General features: G+C 53.5%; 16 protein-coding genes across 16 annotated transcripts; 11 read left to right on the top strand and 5 right to left on the bottom strand.

The window, feature by feature from the left end:
* The first annotated feature begins 104 nt into the window (after nucleotides 1-104).
* On the top strand, nucleotides 105-1559 carry PICMEDRAFT_17262 (hypothetical protein). Its single transcript, XM_019161526.1, has one exon. The coding sequence runs from the start codon at nucleotides 308-310 to the stop codon at nucleotides 1490-1492; it is 1185 nt and encodes a 394-aa protein (XP_019017134.1). The 5' UTR covers nucleotides 105-307; the 3' UTR covers nucleotides 1493-1559.
* Nucleotides 1560-1720: 161 nt separating this feature from the next.
* Nucleotides 1721-3046, top strand: PICMEDRAFT_73495 (hypothetical protein; the record flags this gene model as incomplete). Its single annotated transcript, XM_019164500.1, has 1 exon — nucleotides 1721-3046. One exon carries the CDS (start codon nucleotides 1721-1723, stop codon nucleotides 3044-3046), a length of 1326 nt encoding a protein of 441 aa, XP_019017133.1.
* Nucleotides 2728-4188, top strand: PICMEDRAFT_17259 (hypothetical protein). The gene has a single exon (XM_019161525.1). It carries the CDS (start codon nucleotides 3184-3186, stop codon nucleotides 4030-4032), a length of 849 nt encoding a protein of 282 aa, XP_019017132.1. The 5' UTR covers nucleotides 2728-3183; the 3' UTR covers nucleotides 4033-4188.
* A 332-nt stretch (nucleotides 4189-4520) lies between these two features.
* PICMEDRAFT_73493 (hypothetical protein) lies at nucleotides 4521-5702 on the top strand (the record flags this gene model as incomplete). Its single annotated transcript, XM_019164499.1, has 1 exon — nucleotides 4521-5702. One exon carries the CDS (start codon nucleotides 4521-4523, stop codon nucleotides 5700-5702), a length of 1182 nt encoding a protein of 393 aa, XP_019017131.1.
* Nucleotides 5703-5808: 106 nt separating this feature from the next.
* Nucleotides 5809-7434, bottom strand: PICMEDRAFT_73492 (hypothetical protein; the record flags this gene model as incomplete). The annotated part of the gene is made up of 1 exon (XM_019164498.1): nucleotides 5809-7434. The coding sequence occupies one exon, from the start codon at nucleotides 7432-7434 to the stop codon at nucleotides 5809-5811; it is 1626 nt and encodes a 541-aa protein (XP_019017130.1).
* Nucleotides 7435-7847: 413 nt separating this feature from the next.
* PICMEDRAFT_73491 (hypothetical protein) lies at nucleotides 7848-9923 on the bottom strand (the record flags this gene model as incomplete). The annotated part of the gene is made up of 1 exon (XM_019164497.1): nucleotides 7848-9923. The coding sequence occupies one exon, from the start codon at nucleotides 9921-9923 to the stop codon at nucleotides 7848-7850; it is 2076 nt and encodes a 691-aa protein (XP_019017129.1).
* Nucleotides 9924-10039: 116 nt separating this feature from the next.
* PICMEDRAFT_150499 (hypothetical protein) lies at nucleotides 10040-11465 on the top strand. Its single transcript, XM_019160643.1, has one exon. The coding sequence runs from the start codon at nucleotides 10156-10158 to the stop codon at nucleotides 11413-11415; it is 1260 nt and encodes a 419-aa protein (XP_019017128.1). The 5' UTR covers nucleotides 10040-10155; the 3' UTR covers nucleotides 11416-11465.
* A 244-nt stretch (nucleotides 11466-11709) lies between these two features.
* PICMEDRAFT_25938 (hypothetical protein) lies at nucleotides 11710-12183 on the top strand (the record flags this gene model as incomplete). The annotated part of the gene is made up of 2 exons (XM_019162421.1): nucleotides 11710-11743; nucleotides 11864-12183. Coding segments are annotated over 2 exons (354 nt in total), but the record flags the coding sequence as incomplete, so codon positions are not given.
* A 379-nt stretch (nucleotides 12184-12562) lies between these two features.
* Nucleotides 12563-14074, bottom strand: PICMEDRAFT_73489 (hypothetical protein; the record flags this gene model as incomplete). The annotated part of the gene is made up of 1 exon (XM_019164496.1): nucleotides 12563-14074. The coding sequence occupies one exon, from the start codon at nucleotides 14072-14074 to the stop codon at nucleotides 12563-12565; it is 1512 nt and encodes a 503-aa protein (XP_019017126.1).
* A 284-nt stretch (nucleotides 14075-14358) lies between these two features.
* Nucleotides 14359-14946, top strand: PICMEDRAFT_12451 (hypothetical protein; the record flags this gene model as incomplete). Its single annotated transcript, XM_019159927.1, has 1 exon — nucleotides 14359-14946. One exon carries the CDS (start codon nucleotides 14359-14361, stop codon nucleotides 14944-14946), a length of 588 nt encoding a protein of 195 aa, XP_019017125.1.
* Nucleotides 14947-15662: 716 nt separating this feature from the next.
* Nucleotides 15663-17125, top strand: PICMEDRAFT_148630 (hypothetical protein). The gene has a single exon (XM_019160573.1). It carries the CDS (start codon nucleotides 15925-15927, stop codon nucleotides 17059-17061), a length of 1137 nt encoding a protein of 378 aa, XP_019017124.1. The 5' UTR covers nucleotides 15663-15924; the 3' UTR covers nucleotides 17062-17125.
* Nucleotides 17126-17189: 64 nt separating this feature from the next.
* Nucleotides 17190-17528, bottom strand: PICMEDRAFT_73487 (hypothetical protein; the record flags this gene model as incomplete). The annotated part of the gene is made up of 1 exon (XM_019164495.1): nucleotides 17190-17528. One exon carries the CDS (start codon nucleotides 17526-17528, stop codon nucleotides 17190-17192), a length of 339 nt encoding a protein of 112 aa, XP_019017123.1.
* A 115-nt stretch (nucleotides 17529-17643) lies between these two features.
* Nucleotides 17644-18130, top strand: PICMEDRAFT_17251 (hypothetical protein). Its single transcript, XM_019161524.1, has one exon. The coding sequence runs from the start codon at nucleotides 17718-17720 to the stop codon at nucleotides 17877-17879; it is 162 nt and encodes a 53-aa protein (XP_019017122.1). The 5' UTR covers nucleotides 17644-17717; the 3' UTR covers nucleotides 17880-18130.
* PICMEDRAFT_17250 (hypothetical protein) lies at nucleotides 18022-19198 on the top strand. The gene has a single exon (XM_019161523.1). The coding sequence runs from the start codon at nucleotides 18031-18033 to the stop codon at nucleotides 19111-19113; it is 1083 nt and encodes a 360-aa protein (XP_019017121.1). The 5' UTR covers nucleotides 18022-18030; the 3' UTR covers nucleotides 19114-19198.
* Nucleotides 19199-19977: 779 nt separating this feature from the next.
* Nucleotides 19978-25346, top strand: PICMEDRAFT_73485 (hypothetical protein; the record flags this gene model as incomplete). The annotated part of the gene is made up of 2 exons (XM_019164494.1): nucleotides 19978-22387; nucleotides 22885-25346. The coding sequence occupies 2 exons, from the start codon at nucleotides 19978-19980 to the stop codon at nucleotides 25344-25346; spliced, it is 4872 nt and encodes a 1623-aa protein (XP_019017120.1).
* A 301-nt stretch (nucleotides 25347-25647) lies between these two features.
* Nucleotides 25648-25944, bottom strand: PICMEDRAFT_34373 (hypothetical protein; the record flags this gene model as incomplete). The annotated part of the gene is made up of 1 exon (XM_019162882.1): nucleotides 25648-25944. One exon carries the CDS (start codon nucleotides 25942-25944, stop codon nucleotides 25648-25650), a length of 297 nt encoding a protein of 98 aa, XP_019017119.1.
* Nucleotides 25945-26652: the final 708 nt, after the last annotated feature.

Raw genomic sequence — 26652 nt, 5'->3', positions numbered from 1 at the left:
GCCTCATTGGCCTGAAATTCTTATATTGTTTCCGCAATATACGTGAGAAGGCCCCGGAAAGGCCTCTTGCACAGAAATGAAATCCCCTGTTGAATCGCTGACCATGCAATTGCGGGTGGAGGAGACAAATCCAGTGGATGTGAACGTCTGGTAGAGCCAAGGCCCCATTTAGTCCCCGCTTGACTGAAGATACCGGGCCCCAGATAGCCAGCAATCCGGCACCGGTGGCCGTTTCCGCCGTTTTATCTCGATAAAGAATTTTTTTCCTCCCGGGATCGTTTCTTTTTCTTTCCGTGGCTTTTTGGAGATGCCTTTTTTTCTCTTCCTTGCAGTTTTTTTCTTCCTCTTCTCTTTACAGACACCTTGCTTTTATGGCTTTCTTCTGTTTACAACGGAGAGACACAATACAACACAAGCTATGACCACCATCTACCCAATCTCGGAACAGAAGCGCAAGTTCTTGCACGAATTGCCAAAATGTGAGCACCACGTCCACTTGGAAGGGACATTGTCTCCCGACCTTCTATTCACGCTTGCGAAGAGAAACAACATCGAATTGCCAGCACACTTCCCATCGTCGATTGAGCTCTGCAACGATAGGTACGAGAAGTTCACCGACCTACAGGACTTCCTCGACCACTACTACATCGGGATGTCGGTGCTAATGACAGAATCCGACTTCGAGGACCTTGCCTGGGACTACTTTGTCAAGGCCAAGCACGACGGTCTGCACCATGCAGAGACATTTTTCGATCCACAGGGCCACGTGGAGAGGGGCATCCCGATCGAAACCGTGGTCAATGGCTTCCACAGGGCCAGCCAGAGAGCGCAAGCGGAGCTGGGCATCTCGACAAAGCTGATCATGTGCCTGTTGAGGCACTTGCCAAGTCAGGACGGCCTCAAGACAATCAACGATGCTAAGCAGTTTTACCAGGACGGGATCATCCACGGGCTAGGCCTCGACTCGAGCGAAAAGCCATTCCCTCCGGAGCTGTTTGAAGAGTGCTACGCCCTTGCCAAGAAGAACTGTCCCGAGATCGGCCTCACGGCGCACGCCGGCGAAGAGGCCGACCCCTCCTTCATCAGCAACTCGCTTGACTTGTTGAAGGTGACCAGAATCGACCACGGCGTCCAGAGTTACAGAGACGACGAGTTGCTCAAGAGACTCGCCAAGGACAAGGTCATGCTCAGCTTGTGCCCCTTGAGTAACGTCAAGCTCCAGGTCGTCAGCGACGTCGGCGAGCTCCCACTCCGCAAGTGGCTCGACTACGGCGTCCCCTTCAGCATCAACTCAGACGACCCGGCCTACTTTGGCGGGTACCTCTTGGACAACTACCTTGCCGTCGAGAGCCGCTTCAACCTGAAGCCAGAGGAGTGGGTGCAGATCACCAAGAACAGTGTCGACGGCAGCTGGATCGACGCCGCCAGAAAGAAACAGCTCCACGACGAGATCGACCGCGTGCATGCCAAGTACAGAGACGTGCTTGTCTAGACCTTTGTGTAGAGAGGAACAGTATAGATAGAAACAGTAGAGTAATGGAAAAAATGACAGAAATGAGAAAACAGAGGAAAAAAACGCGAATGTTTTTGTTTCCAGTCAAGACGATCCGAAACAGACACAAGTCATGTTTGGGTGTCTGTTCTGGCCTGACGGTGGGCTATTTTGGGGCATAGCAGTTCATAACAGACATCCAACGACATAAATATCACACAAGTAGACATGTCGCTTGCATTGGAGCTATTGGACCGCAGAAATAAAGCGTTTGGGGCGCAGAGCCAAATGTGCGAGTCGAGCAACGCCGCTGAGCTTTGCGCGTTTCTACAGCAAGAGTACGAGGACTACGACGATGCCCGGTATGACGAGTCCGGTTGCGACAACGAGTTTGTGGACTGCTACGTGAGACGTTTGAACGACGTGGTGAAAGTGGGCCGGATCGGGTACAGCGGACGCACGCAGGGCCGGGACGAGAGCCCTGCAGACGCCGTCGAGTTGAACATCCTCATCGAGAAGAGCCTGCTCGAGTATGAGCTCAGGTTAGCGGAGAAAGTGCCCAGGGGCGACAGTGGCAAGAGCACCGAGGGTAACCGGAAGAAACTGGTGTTTGACGTCGAGCGGTTGGGAGAGGTGTTGAGCGGAGCCGGAGACGATGGCAGTGACAGCGATCTGGCGTTACTCAGACACTACGTCGAGTTGCTGAAGCTCGGGTACGCCCCGGAGCTCGCTGCAAACAGGAACGGCGGCGGCCAGAACGCTTCAGAGAATACACTCATGGACGAGCTGGTGTCGACGCTGCTCTCGCTCGCCGTGCAGCGGAACGTGTCGCTGCCGCCGCTGGACACGAAGGCGGCGGAGAGCATGGATGGCCGCATCGGCTGGTTCAAGGAATGCATATACAAGGTTGCCGGAGCGGCAGAAGGCCCGCGAGATCGAAACCAGGACTCCGGCGCCGCCAGCGCAAGCAGAAGCGCCGCCGGAGACGACGACGAGAACTACAGAGCACTCAGAGACCTCCAGTTTGCCCACACGTATCTTACAAAGAAGTACGAGGAAGAGGTTTCGCAGCACGGCCAGGCGATGAACAGCATGGTTGCCAAGTACCAGCAGTGCGAGGACCTGCTCAAACAGAGCAACTTCGAGCTCTCGAAGGTGTCGAACCAGCTGCTCCGTCTCGAGCTCCAGAACGCCGAGCTCACCAAGAAGCTCGACGCCCGCACAAAGGACGCCCACGAGCTGCAATTGAAGAACAACCTGCTCCGGGTCGACTACCTCGGCCTTGCGCCGGCCACGACCCCGCCGGCGTCTGCCGACTCCGCCGAGGCTCCCGCAGACTCGCTGTCGCTGTCGCTGCCGTCGCCGGCGTCGTCTGCCTCCTCGGCAACCATGCCATCGTCCTCCGTCAGCGTCCGCATCCTCCGCATGGAGTTCAAGAAGCTCGTCGAGCAGATGAACGCCCGCTTCGCCCGGGAGCTGGAGACGGAGCAGACCGAGAAACGGCGTCTCGAGGAGCTCGTCGAATTGCACCGCCAGCGAGGCGCCGAGCGGTGAAATTTTTCTCGCGGGGCGGTCCGTGCTGGACACTTGTGTAGACGATGTGTAGACAAGACAGGACGGGAGAAGAGAGCTGACTACAAGCCTGGATCGGAGCAGACCAGCACGAGCCAGCAAGCAAGCCAACACATAGCATGACGGAGGCGTTTGATGCGCAGTTTGACGATATCGACAGAGCGGTCTGTCGCTATCACGAGTATCGGGCCCTGCGCTCCCAACAGAACGGCTTGCGGGGAAGGGGCTACAACAACTACACCAGCAACAGCAACATCATCATCGGCACCGGCACGAGGACGAACATGAATTCAGCAGGCAGACAGAACGGTGGCGGCAGAGGCGGTCGCAAGGGGACCGCTGCCGCCGGCGGCGCCGGCGGCGCCAACGTCGCCAACGTCGGTGTCCCATCAGCCACCAGCGGGCACCACCAATTCAAGGCACAACCGTTTGTCGAGCAGTACCAGCAGATCCAGGCCGCCACAGCGATTCTCAACAAGCTTCTGGAGGCACAGCAGCAGCAACCGCAGCAGCAACAACTGTGCTACCCCCACGGCAAAAACATGACACCCTCTCCCGTGGCGTACACACCGCCGCTGCCAGCGGCCCTGCAGATGCAGCTGACGGCCTCCACGTCGGCCTCGTCGCCCACTCTTTCCGCTGCCGGCTCGGTCTCGGCACCCGTCTCCGGCCCTGTGAGCCTGGCCTCGTCCTTCTTCGACCTCCAGCAGCAGCAAGAGGCGCAAACCCCGGCCTCGCCAGCGTCCACCGGCTTTCTTCATGGCTTCTCCTCGTTCAACTCTAATACCAATACCAACAGCGGCAACGGCACCCCCGGCACCCCCGGCACTGGCACCGGCGCCGGCAACAACGCTTCTACTTCTACTAATGGGTCTTTTTCTGTCTCTGCCTTGGGCAGCTCTACTTCACACTCCGGTCTCTTTAATAAAACCACTTCTTGGGGCAACGACATGTCTGTCTGGGGCTAGCAGCTACTCTGCACCAGACTACTGTCTGGCATGTTTTCACTGTTTTTACTTCGTTCTTTCTTTCTCGTTCTTTGTATTTTCCCTCCATGTTTACACTCCCCTCCTTCCGAGGCCTCTAGTCTTTTCCTTCTCTTTTTCTTTCCTTTTCGGCGTCTAAAAGTATCTCTTTACCCACCTCTCCGTCCCCGGAGATGGTTGTTTTTATCCGACCTCGGGCACCGCCAGACTCGCGGTCGTGCGGCGGCACAACCGGCCGGTGAAAAACGCTTCTCCTCTTTCCGTCTGGGGTTGGTGATGTCTCTCTGTTTTCGTTTGCAGAGAAGTCTCGGGAGACGGGGAGTAGGCCAGGAGGGGCTCTGCGTTAGGTGCTGACCTCCGGCCGCCTGTAGAAAACACACAGACCCTCCCCTCTTCTTGGTACGACTTCCCCGCAGTTTAGAGAGCAACCAATACCCAGTTGTCTGTGCAAACCCTCCCTTGGTCCCGCCATGTTTTACGAGTTCTCGATCCAGTACGACGATCCGGTGATACTGGTGCTGGACAAGACGCCGTTGTCAGACATACTCTATTTCAAAGTCAACCACGCCTACCCGAACTGGATCCCACCTCACTACCTTAGGATGGTGGACGACAGCAAGAGTGGTGGCAACAGCAATACGGAGAGCAACAGCCTTGACAGTGACTGTGACAGCGACAAGAGACGAAAACCGACGAAGCTAGAGACATCGCTACCGGCGCAGCAGACACCAGAAAGCTTCTTCACATTCCCCTTTTTTGGAAGCAGGGGCCCTGATCACGACGGAGGAAAAGACCCTGCAGCAAACTTGTCCCTTGAATTTCGCCGATATGTACACCTGGCCCACACTTTTCTCGACTCGTACCTGCCATCCGACGTGATCAACTCCCCGCAGGACTCGGTGGCGGCGTCCGCAATCAGGGTGTTGTCCCCGCTTGTTCCGCAGGGGAACTGGACGACAGGGGCAAACCCACCAGCACCTAACGAGTTCTTCTACCGACATTTTCCCAAAGTGTCGCCGGACTTTGACAACGACTATCACACGAGAAATCCAGGAGTTTTCTGGGGCTGGTTCTATCTCACCCGTTGGCTTCCAGAGCTTATCCAGAAGGTGATGTTTCCCTTGAACGACGTCGTCTACGACAGCAAGATCGAGCAGATGGCTAAGGGCGATGCCAATGCTGAAGCAAGCGACTCCCTGCACGAAAAAGCCTCCCAGTACATACCCAAGGCCCGGAAGCTAACGGGAAGACAGACACCCACTCTTCTTGAGTGCCAGTTGTGCAGCAAGTTCCAGGGATTCATGCTCTGGAACCGACAGCATGATTGGTTCTGCGTATACAAGGACAAACTCCCTAGTTTGATTGGCAACGATGCTACGAAAATCACGAAAGCTCAACTTGACGACGAAAACTTCAGACGTAACCATGTTCCACAAGATAACGATGGTAAGCGATACTTTACCTCTTTCAACGACTTTATAGAGTGGAACACGGAATACACAAAAAAGCTGATTGAGTTGGAGAGAAAGGCATATGGCGCAAAGGATATGGATGAAATGACCGCAGTAGAAGCAGAGATATATGAGCTGAAGACCCTCAGAAAAAGGCGTGACAAGATCACCGCTGATCACATAGTTAGCGTGAAGGGCTAATAGGTTCAACGATTTCTGTGTGTTTTTCATACATATACGTAAAAATCTACATACAAATGTATAATTTTCGTCAATCTATATACAACAGGTGCATGCATTCACGAAATCAATGAGAAGGTTGTTCCTTCAATGAAGACTTACCAGCCTTCAACAACTCGTCACAGAGTAGCAGGTTGGACGCAATACCGGTAGCACTTGAAATGGCGTTCCTCAAAACACGGAAAGAGTCCCAGATTCCGTCGATGGTAGGGTCCAATGGCTCACCCGAGTTGAGGTCAATTCCAACAACCTGTCCTTCGTCGATCTCATCCTGGGCCTCAGCAATCGCATCCAACGTGTCTAGTCCGGAGTTCTTGCACAATGTCTTAGGGATAACTAACAAGGCATCGCTGAACGCCTTGATACCAGGTTTGTTCTTGCCCTTGTTTATACTTTTGTTCTCAACCAAATGCTTGGCGCACGAGAGGTAGAACGCACCAGCACCAGGCACTAAGCAGCCATCCTTGATTGCGTTGCTGACAGCCCTCAAGCCATCTCTCACAGCATCCTTCGTCTGCTGGATAACATAACCATGCGCTCCCTTGATCAATATCGTACACGATTTTGGATTGTTGTTCTCTGTGACATATGTGAATTTCTCCTCTCCAATGGATTGCTCAAAGACCATACCTGAGAACCCTAGAACTTCAGGCGTTAGGTCGTCAACGGAGTTCTGTGCCTCACCGCCGCAAACTAACTGTAGCCTTTCCATGTTTCTTCTCTTTGCCCTTCTCAAAGCCAAGATACCGTTCTTGGCCAACACATCCAATGACATAGGATCAATACCCTTTTGATTTATTATAACAAATCCGGAGTTAGGATCGTTTCCAACGACAGTGTTCTTCAAATCGACAATTTTCTTCAACTTCTCATCGATGAATTTTCTTTCACTTTGGATTAATTTTTCTCTCTGTTCGGCATTGGAGTAGTAGAAACCAGAGTTGACTTCAGTCTTCTCATATTCCAACGAAACATTCAAGATAAGAATGTGTGCATTTTTAACTCTCTTTGGCATATCTGGATGTCTAGCACCGTGATCCAAAACCAAACCTTTAATGAATTCTGTGTCTGATGCTGTCTCGTGCATCATCGACATGATTTCAATCATGTGTAAGTCAATCTGTGCTGGGTTGGATTCGTCCAAGACATTCAAGACACAATCGGTAACTATTGGTGTCAAGACTTCTGCTACTTCGGGAGTGACCTTAGTGCTCAAACTTGATCTGGCAACTTGTAACAACAATTCCCTGTCTAGTATGTTATCCTTCTTGTCGATTATGAAGTTGTTCAAAAATTCCAACGAAGCTTCTCTACCCTTTTCGAAACCATCTGCCAAGACTCTTGGATGTATGCCTTCGTTGAGAAAAATCTGCGCTTGTCTCAAAAGCTCACCAACCAACAAACACACGGTGGTGGTACCATCACCAGTTATCTCATCTTGCGCCGTGGCTGCTCTTGCAATCATGATGGCTGTTGGCGATTGGATTTGCATTTCAGTTAGCAAGACCTTACCATCCTTGGTAATCTTGATTCCTCCTGCACCGTCCACCAACATCTTCAAGGTACCCTTAGGTCCCAAGTTGGAGCTCAAAACATCTTGTAGTCCAATTGCAGCACTGATGTTGACTTGAAGAGCCTGTGCTCTTCTGATCGATTCTGCCTTTGGGTTCAATAACTGGATAGCAGAAGACATGTCTGGTACTCTTGGTTCTGTGATTATGCTAGTCTAGTCTGAACTGCCAAAATGAAACGGTGAAGACGTTCTTGCCAGCCTTTCTCAGCAGTGGCAAAATCAAAATGCTCTGTCGCAAAAAATCTAAAAGTAGGAAAACATATCTCGTCGACATGAAAATTTCACGCTTTGGCTCGTCTTTGATTGCGATCGTGATATGTATTTTTTCTGGTGTTTTTCGTTTATCTGGATAGAGTAAAAAGACTAAGGAAACAGTACATAGATACATGATGGGTTGGAATCTGGTAAAAAAACATAGTACGATATACAACAATAGAGAAACATCTCAAGACCAATAGTCTTATAAGAAATAGCCAAAATATTTCCCCCAAAAAAAAAAGAAAAAAGAAAAAAAAAACATTTCTTCGTAAAACCTAGCAAGCCTTCTGTAATGTCTGCGAAGCTGCTTCTCGAAGAGTCTCACTTGATGACCCATGTGAAGATTTTGAATGATCCTCTTCAACGGTGTTATCCCCATGTGAAAGGACAAGAGTTTCTTTGGAAGGATCTCGCAGTGTGTTGCCGAAAAGATGCTGCGAGGCTTCATGTCCTTCGAAGGCCAATTTCTTTGCTTGCATTTTGTTCATGAACAAGATCCCGGCAACATTGTACTCCTTCACGACGTCTGTGTGAGAATCAATGTCGTTGAAGACGTTAGCGTCAGCAATCGAGACTTTGATTTCAGTGAACTTGTACTTTTTATTGTTGTACGCAGGCAAGAAAGGCTTACAGGTTTCTACCTCAATCTCTTGGTTCAACAACTCAGATTCAATATTGGAGGATTCTCCTTGAAACGAGTTAGAAGGCGAGGACTGGAAGAGCTTCCTCTCTAGGTTTATCACTCCATCGACGCAACCAGTTTCGATGTCTATAGTCAGTATCTCATTATTTTGACCAAGAGCGACTATGAAGTCTTTTGTGAGCAACGATCTCACCACCTTGAAACTCTTCAACTTCAAATGGGAAAGGCACCACGAACTGCTGCCCACACTCTTTCCAGAATTCGAAATCCCATTAGACGCAGAACCAGACAGGCTTTTATTCCTGCGTTTGGTTTTTCTTACTTTGAGATCTTCATAGTTTCTCAACGACTCATTCACAAAATAGTGCAAAGACCCATTTTGCCGGCTCAAGCATAGAATTGAGGAATTTCCTGTCCCCCACTCCAGCTGCTCTATGATCGCTGAGGTTTTGCCTCTGTTATACTTGTCCATTAGGACGATTGAGTCGTAGGCCTTAGTGTAGTCCCAAAGGAAGATCTCGTCCCCCCTATTGTTAGCGGTAAGAAACTGCAAATCGAAGGGAGAAATCGACAACTTTGAGCATCCCGCGGGGATAGAGAGCTGAAACATCTGCTTTTTCGTCTCCAAATCCACTGCACAGACATACGCCGAAGTTTTGCTGATGGTATTGTAGATCTCGGTGAAAATGTCCCGGTAGTTGTCTTTAAGCTTCTCGTTATCCTGCGAGGAGCCCTTTGCAGATTTTCCGTCAGTCAAGCTGTCGGTATCGGTGTTGTCTGCACTCTCCCCCTTTTTATGTGCCTCCAAAATATTCTTGATCTTCTGCTGCGTGACCTCGGAGAAAAGAAACATCGAGTCCAGTGCGGTGTTTGAAAACGTGATGATGAGCTTGTTCAACAAGTTCTTCTTCGATGATAGGTCGACGGGGGTGAGGTTTTTCTTCTCGATGTTTTTGTCGGCCCTCGGCACGTACATCAAGACAGAGCCTCTGAGGTCAAAAACCGGATTCGAGTTGCACACCTCCACGCTGTACTTTCCGACGGAGAGCAACGTTTCCGAGTCGAACACATGCAACTCCGAGTTGGTTTTGTCAAAGAGCACAAAATATTCCTCCGAGTCAACACTGCACCACGTGTAATCGTTTTCGTTGGAAAGCATGAACGCCATCTTCTTTATGCTGTATTTGTCCGGCCAAACATTGCGAAGGAAACACAACTGGTGGGTTTTCTCACTCGTCGGAATGGTGTAAAGGAGAGATGTGCTCTCGGGGTACCGGCTATGGTGTAGCGGGAACGCGAAATCCGGCTTGTAGGGCACTGAACTCATTGGCAGATGGTAATTAGGAACGGAAATGCTTTTGCAGCAATATAGCGGCCGCTCCTCCATCGAGGGCGAGTCCTTGGACGTCCCTCTGTGGGACCTCCAGTCCAACACGTCAACACGGGCGCCGTTATCGGCTATCTGGTACACCTCGCCCGCACACCCGAGCCTGACAGACAACGTCCCGCTTTCCGGATGGTCCGGCTTCGGACACACCACCACGTCCACGGGCTCCTCCGCTGCGTTCGTCTTGAACTTCGAGTACAAGTACTTTGCTGACGACTTCAACTGTTTGTATGACTGCAGCGTCGCAGACTTGTCGTAATCTGCAGCCCATTGCCTGTACCGCCGTGGCACGTCTTCTCTTGGATACCATTCTGCTGTCATTGCGTGCTCTGCCGGCCTGTCTCGTCTTTCGTTGATGCCCTGGCAGCCCTTCGCCACCGTGGTCTGATGGATCGTGTCGTGTTTCCTTGTTTTGTCCGGGCAAAGATAAGCAGCCCGGAGGAGGTGGAGACTTTCCCCAGCTAGTCCGAGACAGCGGGCGGAGCGCGCATCGGCGCGTCGAGGCCAAGGCCGGGTCTGTCATGTTTGCGACACGAAGGTGAAGAAGTTGTTGATGTTGTTGACGAAGACGGGGAGACTGGCAGGAGCAGCGGTATGGAAGGGCTGGGCAATTGGACATCGACACACGATGCACGATGAGGATCTTGGGCGAGCGCCGGTGCAGCTGATTCGGGGGCGGGGGGCGCCGCTGCCGTACCAGAGTAACGGGAAACACACGGAGAGCGTTGAGGCCGGGGCTGAAAAGGTGGAGGCCGGGTGGGAGAGACAGCCAAGCGAACTGAAGACGATGCGGAAGACACTGTCGGTGATTGGCGACCCGCTACCGTTGGACTATTTGCGGAACGGCGGGGACCAGGTGGCGGAGAGGGGGGAAAAGCCGGTAGAGAGGGAGGTCGAGAACGAAGAGGAGGCCGTGCAGAGACCAGCGGCGCAGGGACGCAAGCCGCGTGCGTTGCGTCTTGCCGACCTTGGCCAGCCGTTGCCGCTCAAGTACAACCCTGCGTTTAACGAGAGCTGGCGGGCGGAGCAGAGGCTGCTCACGCAGGCGCAGGCGCCGGCCCCGACGCAGCAGCACAGCACCAGACGTGCGAAACAGACGTCTGCAGCCGGCGTGTACGACTTTGGCACACCGTTGCCGCTTCCGTACGCCGACGACGACGCGATCGAGACGGAGCAGTACCTGCGGTGGAAGAGCTCTGCGGCGCCGGGGGCCTTCGACGAGTGGAAGACGCAGCAGGACGGCCGCAGTCGAGACACGAGCCGGATACCGAGCGGCGCTGCGGACGAGGGTGACCTGTCGCAACCGCCGCGGAGTGCAAATGTGACCAGTAGCATCGAGGACGCCGAAGCGCAGCCGGAGGAACGAATACGAGACGCCGCTATTCCAGAGCCGATGCTGGGCGCAGAACACGAGCAGCGGCGGCAGCAGCAGCAGGAACAAGAGCAAGCGCCAGAGCAAGCGCCAGAGCCAGAGCCAGAGCCAGCACCAGCACCAGAGATGGCAGTCGACCACGAGATACAGCGATACATCCTGCACGACGACTACCGGGGCCTCGAGGAGAAGCTCGGCGACGCCGAGTTTCGTCTCCGTCTACTCAGATACACCCGCAATTTGAAGAGACAGTACGACGCCCTCTGCAGGGTCCTCCATGCGCCAGCAGTTGACGACGACGTCGACAATGGCCCCTATAGCGACACCGCCGGCCCTGGCTTCCTCTCTGCGCCACGCAGAGCCGTGGTCCTGCAGTCTGCCGCCCTCTCCACGGGCGCCTTTGTCCTCTTATGTACCATATCCTACTTTCTAGCAGACTAGATGTATAATAGCCACAGTAACACGACCCAGCAAGCATGCACCGCAAGCAGACACACCTCCTCCGGACCGCGTTGCTTATCAGGGCTGTCAGCAGCTGCTCCCGTCCGCGAGAAAACAAAAGGAGACGGCCCGGACTGTTTTGCCACCCTTTGCTTTGTTTGGCCCTCTTATCGGGGCCTGTCTGCCTGTCTGGGTGTGTGGCCACCCCTTCTTCTGCTTGTGCACCGTCTCTGTTGCAGTCCCCCAAACACATCCACACAACCACAGCCCCCCAGCAAGCCCATTGCACACAAGATGAAGTCTGAATTCAAAGAGGTTCACTCGTTCGGTAAGTAGTAGGCTCCGTGCCGTGTTTATCTCCCCCCCTGGCGACACCCACCTGGTCGCCGCCAGCCACAGCTGTCCTGTACAGGAATACTAACAATTCATGCTTGTGCATCTGATACAGAAAAGAGAAAGGAAGAGTCGATCAGAATCCTATCGAAGTTCCACGACAGAATCCCTGTCATCTGCGAACGGGTTGAGGATAGCGACATACCAAACATCGACAAGAGAAAGTACCTCGTTCCGTCCGACCTCACAGTCGGGCAGTTTGTCTACGTGATCCGGAGAAGAATACACTTGCCGTCCGAGAAGGCAATCTTCATCTTCGTGAAGGACATTCTCCCTCCGACCGCGGCCTTGATGAGCACCATCTACGAACAATACAAAGACGAGGATGGGTTCCTCTACGTTGTGTACAGCGGAGAGAACACGTTTGGCGACCGTTTTGAGGAAGTGTGATTGCAGACATACAAGAATGCGTTCTTTTTGATTCTCCCGCTGTCGGTCCTTTCCTTCTTTAGTGTACGCCGATTTATACTGCGATTATTATAACCAACTATAAGTGTCTATTTGTTTGTTTGTTTGTCTGTTTGTTTGGTTCATTTTGGTTTGTCTGCCCAGTGAGAGGTGTCCAGCGAGAGACTGTGTCCATCACGCATCGGGAGTGGGCGAAGGCAAACCGGTTTATTTCATGGGTATCTGGACTACTTTATTTTTCTTTTTCTTTTGTATTTCTTTCTTTTTCTCTTCTTCCTTTCCTTATATACATACATATGACAAATAAACTAATTACAAGAAGACAAACGGGAGAAAGGGGGATGGATCAGTGTTCGTTGAGTCCAAGCACTTGCTTGATCTTCTCTTCAAAAACCTGAGGCTGCACATTTCCTCCTGTTTGACGCATGCACAGCCCGATGAGGAAGTTGACCTTCTTCACCTTGCCCTTGTTCTGGATCTCGTCGACAACCTTCGTGTTGGCAGCAATGATCTCGTTGACCACGTTTTCCACATCCGAGGACACTTGGGCATCGGCGGTCTTCGAGGCAAGCATGCCAAACTCTTTGGCGATCTCAAGAACCTTCTTCTGCTGGTCCTCCCGGTTGTTCACCAAGTGCAGGAGCAGGAGCTTGCCGTTGGGCTTGGTAACGCCACCGGACTCGACAGACACAATCAAGTCTGTGAAACAGTCGGAGCTGATGAGGCTGGGCGAAAACTCGACCTCGCTCTTTGTGAGCGTTCCAAGCAACTCGTGGACAAGCCAATTGATCAACTTCAGCCTGACCTTGTCATCGGAGATGTTGTTCCAACATTCGGTGTAAAACTGTAATAGGGCATCGTTGTTGACCAAAATCCGTGCATCTCTCAAAGTGAGCGAGTGGCCGCCATCTTTTGGACTTGACATGAGGATATCCAGTCTCTCGGAGATCGGCTGCGGTAGCAGGGCCTGGATTTGCGGGACCAACGAGTCGACATCTAGCTTGACCTTGGGTAGCTCCATATCGGGGACGTATCTGTAGTCCACGGCGGACTCCTTGTTACGCAAATGGTATGTTCTGCGGCCATCCCAACCTCGAGTCTCTATTCCAGCGGCCACGGCGGTTGCGCCGGCATCAAGAACAGCCTTTGTCTGTCTCTTTGCCTCGTACCTGATTGCGTTGACGATGGCGGAGATGGTGGGCAAGTTTTTGATTTCTACTCTCTCATGTCCCGTGACATTGATGTTCACGTCGACTCTGAGAGCCCCTGTTTCCAGATCCCCGGTGCACACCTGCAGGTCTTGCACGAGCTTGATGTATGTCTGGAGAAAGGCTCTCACCTCCTCGACGTCCTGGAAGTCGGGCAGCGTGACCATCTCCACCAAGGGGATGTTTGCCCTGTTGAAGTCGATGTTGGAGATGTCGGAGTCCACGGCGTGGTAGATGGACCTGCCTGTGTCCTGTTCGAGCTGCAGCTGCTGGATGCGCACGGTGAGGTCTCTTTTGATCTTCAGATGGTGTTTCTGCAGAAGCGTTATGGACCCGTTGCGGGCGATGGGCTGGTAGTGCTGTGTTATCTGGTAGCCGAGGGGCTGGTCGCCGTAGAAGTAGTGTTTCCGGTCGAAGGACGAGACGGGCGGGATGTTACAGTTGAGTGAGCATGCGAGTTTGAGGGAGTTGAGCACACACTCGGGGTTGAGGCGGGGCTGCGTTCCGGGCAGCGAGACGTCGAAGAAGGCTGTGGTTGTGTTTGCAGGGAGGTTGAGGTTGGAGGTTGGGTTTGGCGAGCTGGCGAAGAGCTTGGAAAGCGTCTGAAGCTGCGTGTGGATCTCGAGTCCGACCTTGAGCTGCGGTTTCATGGCTCACGTGGCTTTGGAGGGGGCTGGTGGGGTGTCCGGGGCATGTTTGGACAGGTCGGCGTGGGTATAATAGAACTAGGTGAGCGGGGGGTGTAGATGGTCTCGGGGCTACATGAATCTGAGTGGGTGTGCGGGACGCGGGGAGCGAGAAAAAGAAGAGCGCAGAGCGAGGCGAGGGTGAGGAGGAGGGTGAGGGTGAAGAAGACGACGGCCAGAGAAGTCGTGCCTGCCGGACGGGGCTGCTGGCCCGCAGCGGGCCCAGCACAGCGGCCACACAGGCTGCGATGGACGGATCGACGCTGTACTTCGACGACGCTGTTCCGCCACACTGCAGTGTTGGCGTGGACCTCTTTTTCTTCTGCAGCGAGCCCGGCCGCGAGCTCCGCGGCGTCCGCAACCTGCCTGCCGGCGTGCACGTTGTGCATCTCACCAGCGGCCTGCACAACACACGCACGGCGCAGCTGCTGGAGCTGGATGGCCGCTCGGGCTACGCTGTGCGCTTCTGCCACCGCACTGGCGACGACGCCCCATACACGGAGATCCACACCGTCCGCCTTGATCGGCACAGCGTGGTCCCGGACACCCTGGGACGGCGCGTGGTGGACTACGGCGCGCTGGCGGTGGCCGGGGCTGATTGGCGCGCGTTGCGCTTCGACCGGTCGGTGCTGGGCTTTGTGCGGAGCCCCGACGGCGTGCTGCGCACGCACGACAGCACGGGCCCGGAGCTGCGGCGGCGGCGGCGCCGCCGCCTGGCCCCAGCACGAGCACGAGCCCGAGCTGCTGCTGAGCGGGCTCGACTTCACCACCAGCGACAAGCGGCAGCTGGTGCGTCTGGACCGGACGGGGGCGGCCCGCACCGCGGACTTCCTTGACAAGACGTGGTTGGTGCGGGCGGTGTGGGGCGGGGCGCGCGGGGACGGCGACGCGGCTGGCCGGGCGGTGGCGGAGTGCAAGTTCGCCTTTCTCGGGGCAGCGGTGGTGAACAACACGGGGTGTTTTGGCCACTTTGTCCGCGTCGTGCACCTGCTGCTGCACAGCGACGGGCTGCTGCAGACGGCGGCGGCGGCGGCGGCAGTGTGCGAGTTGTTCCGCTTCCTGTACGTGGCGCTGGCCACGCTGCAGAGCCTGGACCTGGACGAGGACGAGGACGAGGACGAGCAGCAGGAGGGGCAGGCCGGGCTCGGCGCGTGGCGGCGCACGCTGCTGCCCGATATCCGCAGCTTCGGGGCCCGTGTGGATAGCCTGCACGGCCTGCCGCTGCGTGCGCAGTTCCAGTGGGGCCAATTGCAGACGCTGCTCGGGCTTGCGGCGTGTGCCGTGTCGCATCACACCCCGCGTTCACCCCACCCCGCTCTCACCCCGCTCTCGCCCCGCCGCAGCAGCAGGGGGTGAGAGCAGCGGGGCCGGCGGGCGGGGCGCGCAGTCGGGGCCCGAGCAAGGAACACGGGGGAAGTCCGCGGCGGCAGTGCATAGCAGGCCAGGCGGTGTGCAGAGGGTCGGATTCCTGTGATTTGCGCTTCCGAGAAGTGGGGTGGAGGCCGGAGAGGAGGAGCAGAGGAGGAGCAGAGGAGCAGAGGGGGAGCAGAGGGGTGGCAGAGGGGTGGCAGAAGAGGGGTGGCATTGCTGGCGTTGCTGGCATTGGTGGAAATGGGTGACGGCATCGCACAGACGGTAAGGCGGGTGCGCAGATTCCAGAGCGTATAAATAGCACCCCATGTCTCCTGCTGGACCGGACCGTCTGTTGTGGTTGCGTGGAGGGTCGGAGGGGTGTGGAGGGTGTGTAGGCTCTTTTTTCTGGTGTGTATCTCCCCCAACACAACAACAACAACAACAACAACAACACTCCCCTGATGCTTTCGCAAACTCTCTCCGCCGCCAGACACTCGGCATTCAAGTCGCAGCCTTTGCGTCTCTCGTTGCGGTCCTTGGCCACCCAGGCGCCAACCATCCCAAAGACACAGAAGGGTGTCATTTTCTACGAAAACGGAGGGCCCTTGGAGTACAAGGAGATCCCCGTGCCAACGCCAAAGCCAAACGAGATCCTCATCAACGTCAAGTACTCCGGTGTATGCCACACAGACTTGCACGCGTGGAAGGGCGACTGGCCGCTCGCCACCAAGCTCCCGCTCGTGGGTGGACACGAGGGTGCCGGCGTGGTGGTGGCCAAGGGCGCCAACGTGACAAACTTCGAGATCGGCGACCTCGCCGGTATCAAGTGGCTTAACGGGTCGTGCATGGGCTGCGAGTTCTGCCAGCAGGGCGCCGAGCCAAACTGCCCGCAGGCAGACTTGTCCGGCTACACGCACGACGGCTCGTTCCAGGAGTACGCCACCGCCGACGCCATCCAGGCAGCGCACATCCCGCAGGGCAGCGACTTGGCCAACGTGGCCCCTATCTTGTGTGCCGGTATCACCGTGTACAAGGCCTTGAAGACGGCCGAGTTGAGACCAGGCCAGTGGGTGGCCATCTCCGGTGCCGGCGGAGGATTGGGCTCGCTCGCCGTCCAGTACGCCAAGGCCATGGGTCTCAGGGTGCTCGGCATCGACGGGGGCGCCGAGAAGGGCGACTTTGTCAAGTCCTTGGGCGGTGAGGTGTACATCGACTTCACCAAGTCCAAGGACGTGGTGAAGGACATCCAGGACGCCACCAACGGCGGGCCCCACGGTGTCATCAACGTGTCTGTCTCCCCCGCCGCCATCTCCCAGTCCTGCCAGTACGTCAGAACCTTGGGCAAGGTTGTCCTTGTGGGCTTGCCTGCCAACGCCGTGTGCGAGTCGCCTGTCTTTGAGCACGTGGTCAAGTCCATCCAGATCAGAGGCTCCTACGTCGGCAACAGAGAGGACACCGCCGAGGCCTTGGACTTCTTCAGCAGAGGCCTCGTCAAGTCGCCAATCAAGGTGGTTGGCTTGTCCGAGTTGCCAAACATCTACAAGTTGATGGAGCAGGGCAAGATCTTGGGCAGATACGTCGTCGACACCTCCTACTAGCGGCCCCCGCCCCGGCCCTCTCTTCCGGTAATGTATCTAACGACCCGATAACGACTGCGTTTTTATTTCCTTATTTATTTCCCTATATCGAAGAATGAGACATATTTTACATATTTTATACTCAAATTTCACCCGCGCCCCTCCGCCGCCTCTGTGATGTCCGATAGAATCCCGTTGAGCTTCACGTACAGCTCGTAGTTGTTGTCCGCAAGCACGTCCCTCGACTTGCGGTGAACCTGTCCGAGAATCCACTTCTCCTTCAGGCTCTTGGTCAGGTGCAACAGCTCCTCCACCAATCGCACCACGATCTGCGTGTCCGACTGGATCTGGATCGCCTCCACCGCCTGCGTCTCCAGGTCCTTGCCGTCCAGCCTCAGCAGCTCCAGCACCTCGTTGAACTTTGTCAGAATCAGCTGGATGTTGTTGTCGAACTTCGACATCACGCTGACCTGCGACCCGCCCGACATCCTTGCCCTTCACCGCCTCCCTCTTCTCCGCTGGCCCTGTTCTTCCGTATCCGTGTCTCCCGCCCCGTCGCCCTCTCTTCTAGTCTCCTCCCTTTCCCTCTCCCCCCCCCCCCTCAACCTTCCCGCGCGGCTCTGGACCGATCGTCCCAGTCCGCCCGAAAAACAGCTGTTGCTCGTTTTCCCGCCCCTATGACGTGCCGGCCTCGGCCCGTGACCCCTCCCGTCACCGCCCCGGGCTTTCTCGATCCGCTCCCGGGGCGGTGGCGTGGCGCCCGCGGACCGACGCAGGCCCAGGGCAAGAGCGGGAGGATGTCTGCTGCAGCTGAAAAAGAGCCGGAAGGCTGCCTCTGATGATAGAATCAATGCTCATGCTTTTAATGTTGTTCTTCTTTCTAGGACTTGGTACAGGTGTTTGTTCCCTGCTAAGCTGCCAATTGACCTCCTTCGCACAGAAGACACGCAATTGCACACACGCACACACGCACACACAGCAGAACATACCATGCCTTTAGATTTCCTCTCAAGAAAAGCCGGTGTCATCACGGGCGAAGACGTCAGAAAGTTGTTTGAGTACGCACACAAGCAGGGCTTCGCCATCCCAGCCATCAACGTGACGTCGTCGTCAACCGCAGTGGCAGCACTCGAGGCGGCAAGGGACGCCAAGTCGCCAATCATCCTCCAGACGTCGAACGGCGGGGCTGCGTACTTCGCCGGCAAGGGCATCTCGAACGAGGGCCAGAAGGCGTCGATCGCAGGCGCCATTGCGGCAGCACACTACATCCGGTCGATCGCTCCTACGTACGGGATCCCGGTGATCATGCACTCGGACCACTGTGCCAAGAAGTTGTTGCCGTGGTTCGACGGGATGTTGGACGCGGACGAGGCGTACTACAAGATCCACAAGGAGCCTTTGTACTCGTCGCACATGTTGGACTTGTCCGAGGAGACGGACGACGCCAACATCGCCACCTGCGTGAAGTACTTCGAGAGAATGTCCAAGATGGACCAGTGGTTGGAGATGGAGATCGGCATCACCGGCGGTGAGGAGGACGGCGTCAACAACGAGCACGTGCACAAGGACATGCTCTACACCACCTCCGAGACCGTCTTCAACGTCTACAAGGCCTTGGCTCCGATCTCGCCAAACTTCTCCATCGCCGCCGCCTTCGGTAACGTCCACGGGGTCTACAAGCCGGGTAACGTCGTCTTGAAGCCCGAGCTCTTGGGCAAGCACCAGCTCTACGCCAGGGAGCAGTTGAAGACCGACAACCCTCACCCATTGTTCCTGGTCTTCCACGGTGGCTCCGGCTCCTCCCAGGCCGACTTCGACACCGGCATCAAGAACGGTGTTGTCAAGGTCAACATCGACACCGACACCCAGTACGCCTACTTGGTCGGTATCAGGGACTACGTCTTGAACAAGAAGGACTACATCATGTCCATGGTGGGCAACCCGGACGGCCCAGACAAGCCAAACAAGAAGTACTTTGATCCTAGAGTCTGGGTCAGAGAGGGCGAGAAGACCATGTCCAAGAGAGTTACTGAGGCCCTCGAGATCTTCCACACCAAGAACCAATTGCCATAATTCTCAAATATTCTTTAGTCTGTAGCCTTTTCTTCTTTTTGTAACTGTTTGAAAATAAAAAGGACACATGAAATCCACCTCCGGGGTCTTTCTCCCGGGGACTTTTCCCCGGGGACAACTGCCGGACCCGGCAATTGTCCTCCGCCGGGACGATCGTCTTTTTTTCCGTTTTTTCCGTTTTTCCGCTTTTCCGTCTTTTTTCGCCACCCGTGCACCCACCATTTTTTTTCCAGCAAATTCCAAGTCGATCGACCCTGCCGCGCCCGGTTTGCGTCGATAGGCGTAGAATGCTTTTTTGCGCGCCCCTTTGTTTTTCTCGACGTCGACGTCGTTCATCGAGAATAGCCCAGCTGGCCGTGAACCCCGCTGCGGCAGCAGAGCACACAGGGCGGGCGGGTGAAACGCTCTGCGCTGGCTCGCTGGCTGGCTGGCTGGCGAGCGAGCACGAGAGCAGAGTGACCATCGTCCCCTATTTGGAGATTGCCGTCTCTTGAGTGGCACTAGAGACAGCTGGTGGAGCCGTGACAGTAGTGTTTGAAGCGCTGGTTCGGTCCGTCAACAATTATACCACACTCCGACACACTAAAAGAGCATCTTGTCCCTTTTTGTACTCTCCCCCCGACACACACACCCAGCGGAAGAGAAAAAAAAATATCGTGCTCAACTCTACTCAACTCAGTTCGATTCATCTAGATTTATCGGCATATATATCTGTCTGCATATATATCACATAAATATACTTGGGTTTCTTTTCAGAGATACAGTGATCAATTGATTTCCCTTGAAAATACAAAAGAAAGCACCAGCAAAAACAAGAAGCACCCCCCACACACACATACACACATATTTACACACCAAGCAAGGATGTCAGATCAAATAGAGCATCATACTTCGAAGAAAAACTCGTCTTCGAAGTTCAGAAACAATTCGAAAAAGTTCTCGAACTCGTCGTCGTCCAGTTCCAGTAATAGCAGCTCAAACGCCGCCTCAGACTTGAAGCAGAAGATCACGACCCTCACCGACATTTTCCCAGACTGGACCTACCAGGACTTCATCGCCATCAAGGATGAGATCGCCAGCGTGGAAATACAGGAAATTCTAGAGGGGATCTTCTCTGGGAAGATCCAGAAGTGGGACCAGGTCAGTAATAAAAAGGAGGAGAAGAAGAAGGTCCAGGACGGGGACGAGGCGTCCTCCGTGGCTTCTTCGTCGGCCCCAGCCCAGCCTTTCTCCACCCGTCACGCCGCCTCCTCTGCCCACTGGGATGACAGCACACCCACGAGCAGCAGCTTCCAACATACCCCTTCGTCCTCGTATAACCAGCAGAATAAAAGGTACCAGAACAATGCCTCGGCAAACAGCAAATTCAGAGCAAAACAGAAAGGCCAGCAGCCATCACAGCAGCAACCACATAGCAAAAAGCCAACATCGTCCTCCTCCTCTTCGACAGGAACCGGAACAAGCGTACCTCCTCAGGGCTCTTCTTGGGCAAGTGCCTTGAAAACCGAGCAAAAGGAACAAGACACCACCGGCTCTGAGCAGCAGAGTGACAGCCTGAAAAAAGATGACGGAACGCCAACTGAACAGATACATACCGACAAAGACGTTGAGGCCGAGTCGGCCAAGACCACCACCACCACGGATACGACCGAACAGACCAACACTGAAGATTCCAAGTCTGGACCTGCGCTCTCTGCTTCTGCTGCTTCCCCTGCCCCAGCTCCAAAGCTGTCTTGGGCAGCTGCTTTGAAACCAAAGAAACCTGTAAAGAAAGCCGCTCCAAAACCAGAAGTCAAGGAGGTTCAAAAGGAACAAGAAAAGACTGCTGATGAGTCTTCTGAACAAGTTGCAGAGGAACTTGCCGAAGAAGTCATTGAAGAAATAATCGAAGAAGTCGAAGAAGCCATCGAGGGTGCTGAAGAAGTTGCTGAGGCAGTTGAGGAAGCTGTTGAGGAAGCCATCGAAGAAGCCATCGCAGAAGAAAACGTTGCTGCCGAGGAATCGAAGGAAGCGCTCGAGAATGGTGTTAACGAGACCCAAAAGGAATTAAACTCCCTAAGCTTAAAAGATAACAACGAGAACAAGCAGGTTAATGAGCCATCTGCTGATGTCTCTTTGAAGCAACAAAACCAAAACCAAAACCAACGTCACCACAACAACTATAGAAACAACCACAAGAACAACAACAACAACAACAACAACAACAACAACAACAAACTTTACGACAACAACAACAACAACAACAACAACAACACTAACAATGTCAACAATGGTAACTACGGTCTTGACTTGAATAACTATTTGAGAAACACTCAAGCACAGTACGACCCATCTCAACTACAACAATCTCAAAACCCATACATGTACAACCAACAATATATTGACCAAATGAATGCCCAAAGCCACTTTGCGTCCTCAAACGTTAATCCTGTCTCTGCAGCATCAACTGACATTAACGTCGCTGCTTCTCCAGCTGCCACTTCTATTTTGCCAAACATGGCCAACCCTGCCGGTGCAATGGGCAATGTTTCTCCAATGATTGGCGTTCCTCAGTTTTTCCCTCCTTACTACTACTACATGGTTCAACAACCACAAACTGGTTTTATGGGCTACCCATCCAACCAACCTCAACAACAACAACAACAACAACAACAACAGCAACAACAACAGCAACAACAACAATCATTTGGCGCTAACTCTTTCCAAAACAATAAGATCTACAGTCAATATGGACAAAACAACTTCCAACAATCTCAACCTAACCAAGATCCACAACCAGCCAACCCAGCTGCTGCTTCTACTGCTGTCACTGGTACTGCAAACCCTGAGAAGGATGCATCCCAACAAGGCGCTCAACAATCTCAGCAAGTCCAAGGTCAACCAGGTGCAGCACAGACACAAGCCCAAGCCCAAGTCCAAGCTTCCAACCCATATGCTCAATACAACCAGTATGCTCAGTATGGCCAATACGGTCAATACGGCCAATACGGTGGTCAATACGGTGGTGGCCAATTCAACGGCTTCGGTAACACCAACTCCTCCACTGGTTTCGGCGGCTTCACTGGCGGCTCCAACGTTAACGGTATGGGTGGCATGAATGCTGCTGCTGGTGCTTCTGCTGCTGCTGGTGCTCCAACAGGTATGTCTGGCGTCAACGGTATCCCAGGTATGTCTGGTATGAACACCAACATGGCTGGAATGAATGGTATGGCTGCAGGTAACATGCAAAACTTCAACTACAATCAATATCAGAGTGGTTCAAGCGGTAATGAAGGTGACAGCAAATGGTACTAAACTTAGAGGATAAAAAAAAATAGTACTTTACTTGTATTAATAGCTAGCTACTGCTGTTGATTTACCGCTTTTTCTTCTATTTTGTTTTGTTCCCTACTTTCATACTTTTCTTTTCTCCTCTAATTATTTTTATTATCATTTTTTTTCTCTCTACTTCTGGGTCGCCCTTATTAGTGTTTTCTTGAATACAGAGGATGTACTAAAGAAACCACTAATAGGTTTTTCTTAGTTTATATAACTACAACCAATTTATGTATAGATCAGTAATGAATCTTTTTCAGATCTCATTTTTCTAGCAAGTTACGTAAGCAGGATAAAAAATCTATGAAGTCTATTTTTTTTGCTCCCAATTTGGATTCGATCCTTTTTTTTTATCTCAAAATTTTTCACTGCGGCTGGCTGGCCAATAGATGAAAACTGAAATAAAATAGCTTTTCAAAATAAAGATTTGATCTTTTTTTTTTCAATTTGAATTAGCAGTTGAAAACAGCCGAAAACAGAAAACACAAGCTGAGTCTGAAATTGCACTAGGTACAAAGTTTCAGATCCGGGTTTTTTACGATTCTGTGATCAAAGTCAAACCAAGACTATATATGAACATATTAAGGACAAGCATTGGTTCGATTCACGTACGGAAAAACATACTTTCTGCTGTATTGAAACACAGCACAAATTCAAAGAGAGCAATAATGTCGGCGGTTAGGGATGAAACGTTGAGCAGCATTCCAATTCAGGAGGAGGTGAGGTTGGACGTAGAACAACAAGCAGTTGAGCCAAACAAGAAAATCATGAATCCAAGAAGCAATGCTGCAAAACGAAAGAGACCATCACACAGGAAGCCACCGAAGTCTAATTTTGATTCAACTAGCCCATTGGGAGTCATGACTGAATTCGAGATTCCAAATATGTTGAAGAAACACCACGACAAAGTGTGTCAGATTCTAGGGGTCGAGGACCCACAATCAATGGAACCTTTGACCATCAAAGACGTGATGAATCCTGTTCGAGACCTCATCAATGATGCTGGTGTGTTAGATGCTTTCAATTGGAGGGAGCTGAAGAATGTGCAAGTGTTATGCATGAGTGCGAAGGGTGACGGGTTAGCGATCATCAAGGCGCCAACTATGGAAACTATTCTCCAATGTCAACAGGCGGCACATGAGAGAGAGAAAAAAGAGATTGAAAAGTACAAGGCTGAGCAGCAAGAACTGGCTGCAAAGGCTGCTGAGGAAGATCCAGAAGATAAGGCTGAGCAGACGGAGACGGTCAGTGACAGTCAAGAGAATTCTAAAAAGAGACCACGTAGAGCACCTAGTGAGGAGCCATACCGGAGAACTGTGCATGCTGAGAATCTCCCAAAAGTGCAAATTGCAATAGTGCCTTTTGCCTTTCCTGGAGACTTTGTGAACATCAGAGTCTACCATACAAACGCACATTATGTCGATGCCGAGGTGGTTGGATTCACACATCTTTCTCCGCTTAGAGACGAGAACCAAAGGAACTGTTCAGAGCAGCCGAATGTTGATGCTGCAAAGACGACGATCATTGACAGCACTGCATTGGTGAAGCCAAAGGAGTCTCCATGTGCATATTTCGGTATATGCAGCGGGTGCCAATACCAATCGCTTTCGTACGAGAACCAACTTATTATCAAAAAAGAAGTAGTTGAGAATGCTTACAAGCATTTTTGCAAAGACGAAGTGGACTGGTCTGGGAAGGTCATGGACACAGTTGCGAGTCCACTTAAATACGGGTACCGTACAAAGCTCACGCCGCACTACGACATTCCCCGGAGCGGGACGAATGGTTTGGACGTGCCTCGACTAGGGTTTGGCTGGCGTGGCAAGGGTGCCTGGTTGAACATCAAGAAAGATGGGCCTTACGGAGAGGGGAAGAATGAGGGAGTTGTGTATGACAACAGCTCGCTAGTGTTGGAGCATCCGGACTCAGAGAAGGGCAACATGCGCCAGCGGTCGATCAGACCGTATTTTGGCGACGTGTTGGACATCGAAGACTGTATCATTGGGACAGACATTGTGCGGCTCGGAATGGTGAACGAGCGGTCCCGACTTAAGCGGGACTGGAATGCCGGGGTGAAGAGCAAGAAGGGGGTCACCGTGTTGCTTCGGGAAAACAGCGTGATTAACCACGACGAGGACAGTTCCGAGCGGTTGTTTGGCTCGAGAGAGGTTTCTGCTGACGGGATAGAGGGTCCAGTCACAAAGCTCGAGGTGGAGGTGCCCGGCGTCGAGGACGGGGTGACCAAGACGTGTGTTACGGAGAACCAGAAGGTTGTGAGCGATCTTGTGGACACGGGTCTAGGGCGGGTACTTCGGTTCGACTTCATTGCGAACGAGTTCTTCCAGAACAACAACTCGATCTTGCCCCTTGTGATCAAGTACGTAAGAGACAACTTGGGTGACGAGATGCGGTATCTTGTGGACGCGTACTGCGGCTCGGGGTTGTTCAGTGTGGCGATAGCGTCTGCGGCGGAGAACAATGTGGACAAGGTACTCGGGGTGGAGATCAGCGAGCGGGCGGTTGAGTTTGCCAAGAAGAATGCGGCGTTGAACGAGATCAGCACGGAGCGGTGTGACTTCATCCAAGGGAAGGCGGAGAAGCTGTTCGAGCACATTGCGTTCCCAAAGGAGCAGACGGGGGTCATCCTCGACCCGCCCCGCAAGGGCTGCGACGGGGTGTTTCTCAACCAGTTGAGCGAGTTCGAGCCGTTGCGGATCGTGTACGTGTCGTGCAACGTGCACTCGCAGGCCCGGGACGTGAAGTTCTTCCTCAACGAGACGGCGAACGGGGCCAAGTACGAGCTCGAGAGCATCCGGGGGTTCGACTTCTTCCCACAGACACACCACGTGGAGAGCGTGGCGGTGTTGGTGAAGAGGCCGGAGCCGGCGAAGAAGCCGGAGCCGGCGCCAGCGCTGTAGAATAGAAGAGGCAAGAAGATATATTCCGTTATAGAAAAAGAACAAAGACTACCAATAATCATGCTATTGTACAGCCTAGATATTGACCTGGCACGCGGCGCGGATACTTCACAATAAGGGATAAGAGAGGTGGAAAATAAATAGGAAATAATACACAAAGATAATAATGATGATGATAAAAGATCAAAACAAAGATTCCAGGGGTCACAAAGACGACGATTAGTCAAAAAGGGGAGGCAGGGAGAAAAAAAAAGACACAGAAAAGATCAAAATTAAGCAAAATGGTAGAACGCCTTCACCCTTAGGCTTCGTGTTTTTCCAAGTATTCGTTTTCCTTTCTCTTCAAGTAGTCGGCCTTCTCGAGCTCGTATCTCTTCTTGTCGGCCTCCGCCTTGTTTTCGTATGGCTCTCTCTTCTCTGCGTCCATGGACTTCCACTTCTCGCCGAGGAGCTTACCGATCTGCCCGAACGCAATGCCCGGGTTCTCTGCTCTCACGATGTCACGTTGCGCGTTGGCAAAGAACATGTATGCGGACAACGCACGCTTTGGGGCGTTAGGGTCCTTCTTCTTTCTGGATCTTTCCTTCTTTGGAGGCATTGTAGTCTGTACTAGTGGAGGTGGTGCCGAGGCAATGTTAGTAGCGGAGCTGGAAAAGAACGTAAAACGATAGTGGCCAGAGGAGCAGACGATCCAGCTATATAAAAGGCTGGCCCAGAGCGTGTTGCTGCTGCTGTGCGTGTGCGTGTGTCCGCTGCACCGTGCAGCGCTGCAGCGCACCACCACAACAACAACAACAACAGACGCGTTTTTCGTCTCGCGCCGCAATCCCGCAGCGGAAAAACGCACTCTGGGTCCGCCGCTGGAGGGGGCAAACAACGTCTGCCCCCATTTTCGCTGGCCGGGCCAGCTCAGCAGACCGGGCAGACGCCTTCACGGGACGCCAGAACAGCCAGAGCCGCCGCCCCGACGCAACGCAACGCAGCATTGACGTGTGGCCGTCGCCAAGCCGCCAGAACGGCCCGCCGCAGACGCACAACCGCCCTCAACAACGTTTCCGCAACAGCAGCACCTGCTGTCCGGTCCCGTGGCCATTGCCCGTTGCCTTTGCCACCGGTGGCAACACCGGTGGCGCCGCCAAAGTCTGCTGTAGTGTCAGCCCCCGACCCCCCGTCCCCCTGGCCCCCACTGCGTTATCTGTGTCCGACTCTGCACGAGCCGCCGCCGCCGCCCTTACTGCGGGGCGCCGGGGCCAGCAGCAGCAGCAGCAGCAGCAGCGTGGTGGCTAGCCATGGTGCAGCCAGCACA

The sequence above is a fragment of the Pichia membranifaciens genome, assembly GCF_001661235.1.
Source record: "Pichia membranifaciens NRRL Y-2026 unplaced genomic scaffold PICMEscaffold_4, whole genome shotgun sequence".
NCBI classification, from domain to species: domain Eukaryota; kingdom Fungi; phylum Ascomycota; class Pichiomycetes; order Pichiales; family Pichiaceae; genus Pichia; species Pichia membranifaciens.
Note: the sequence above shows the minus strand (reverse complement) of the source record. Positions and strands in the feature narration are given on the sequence as shown.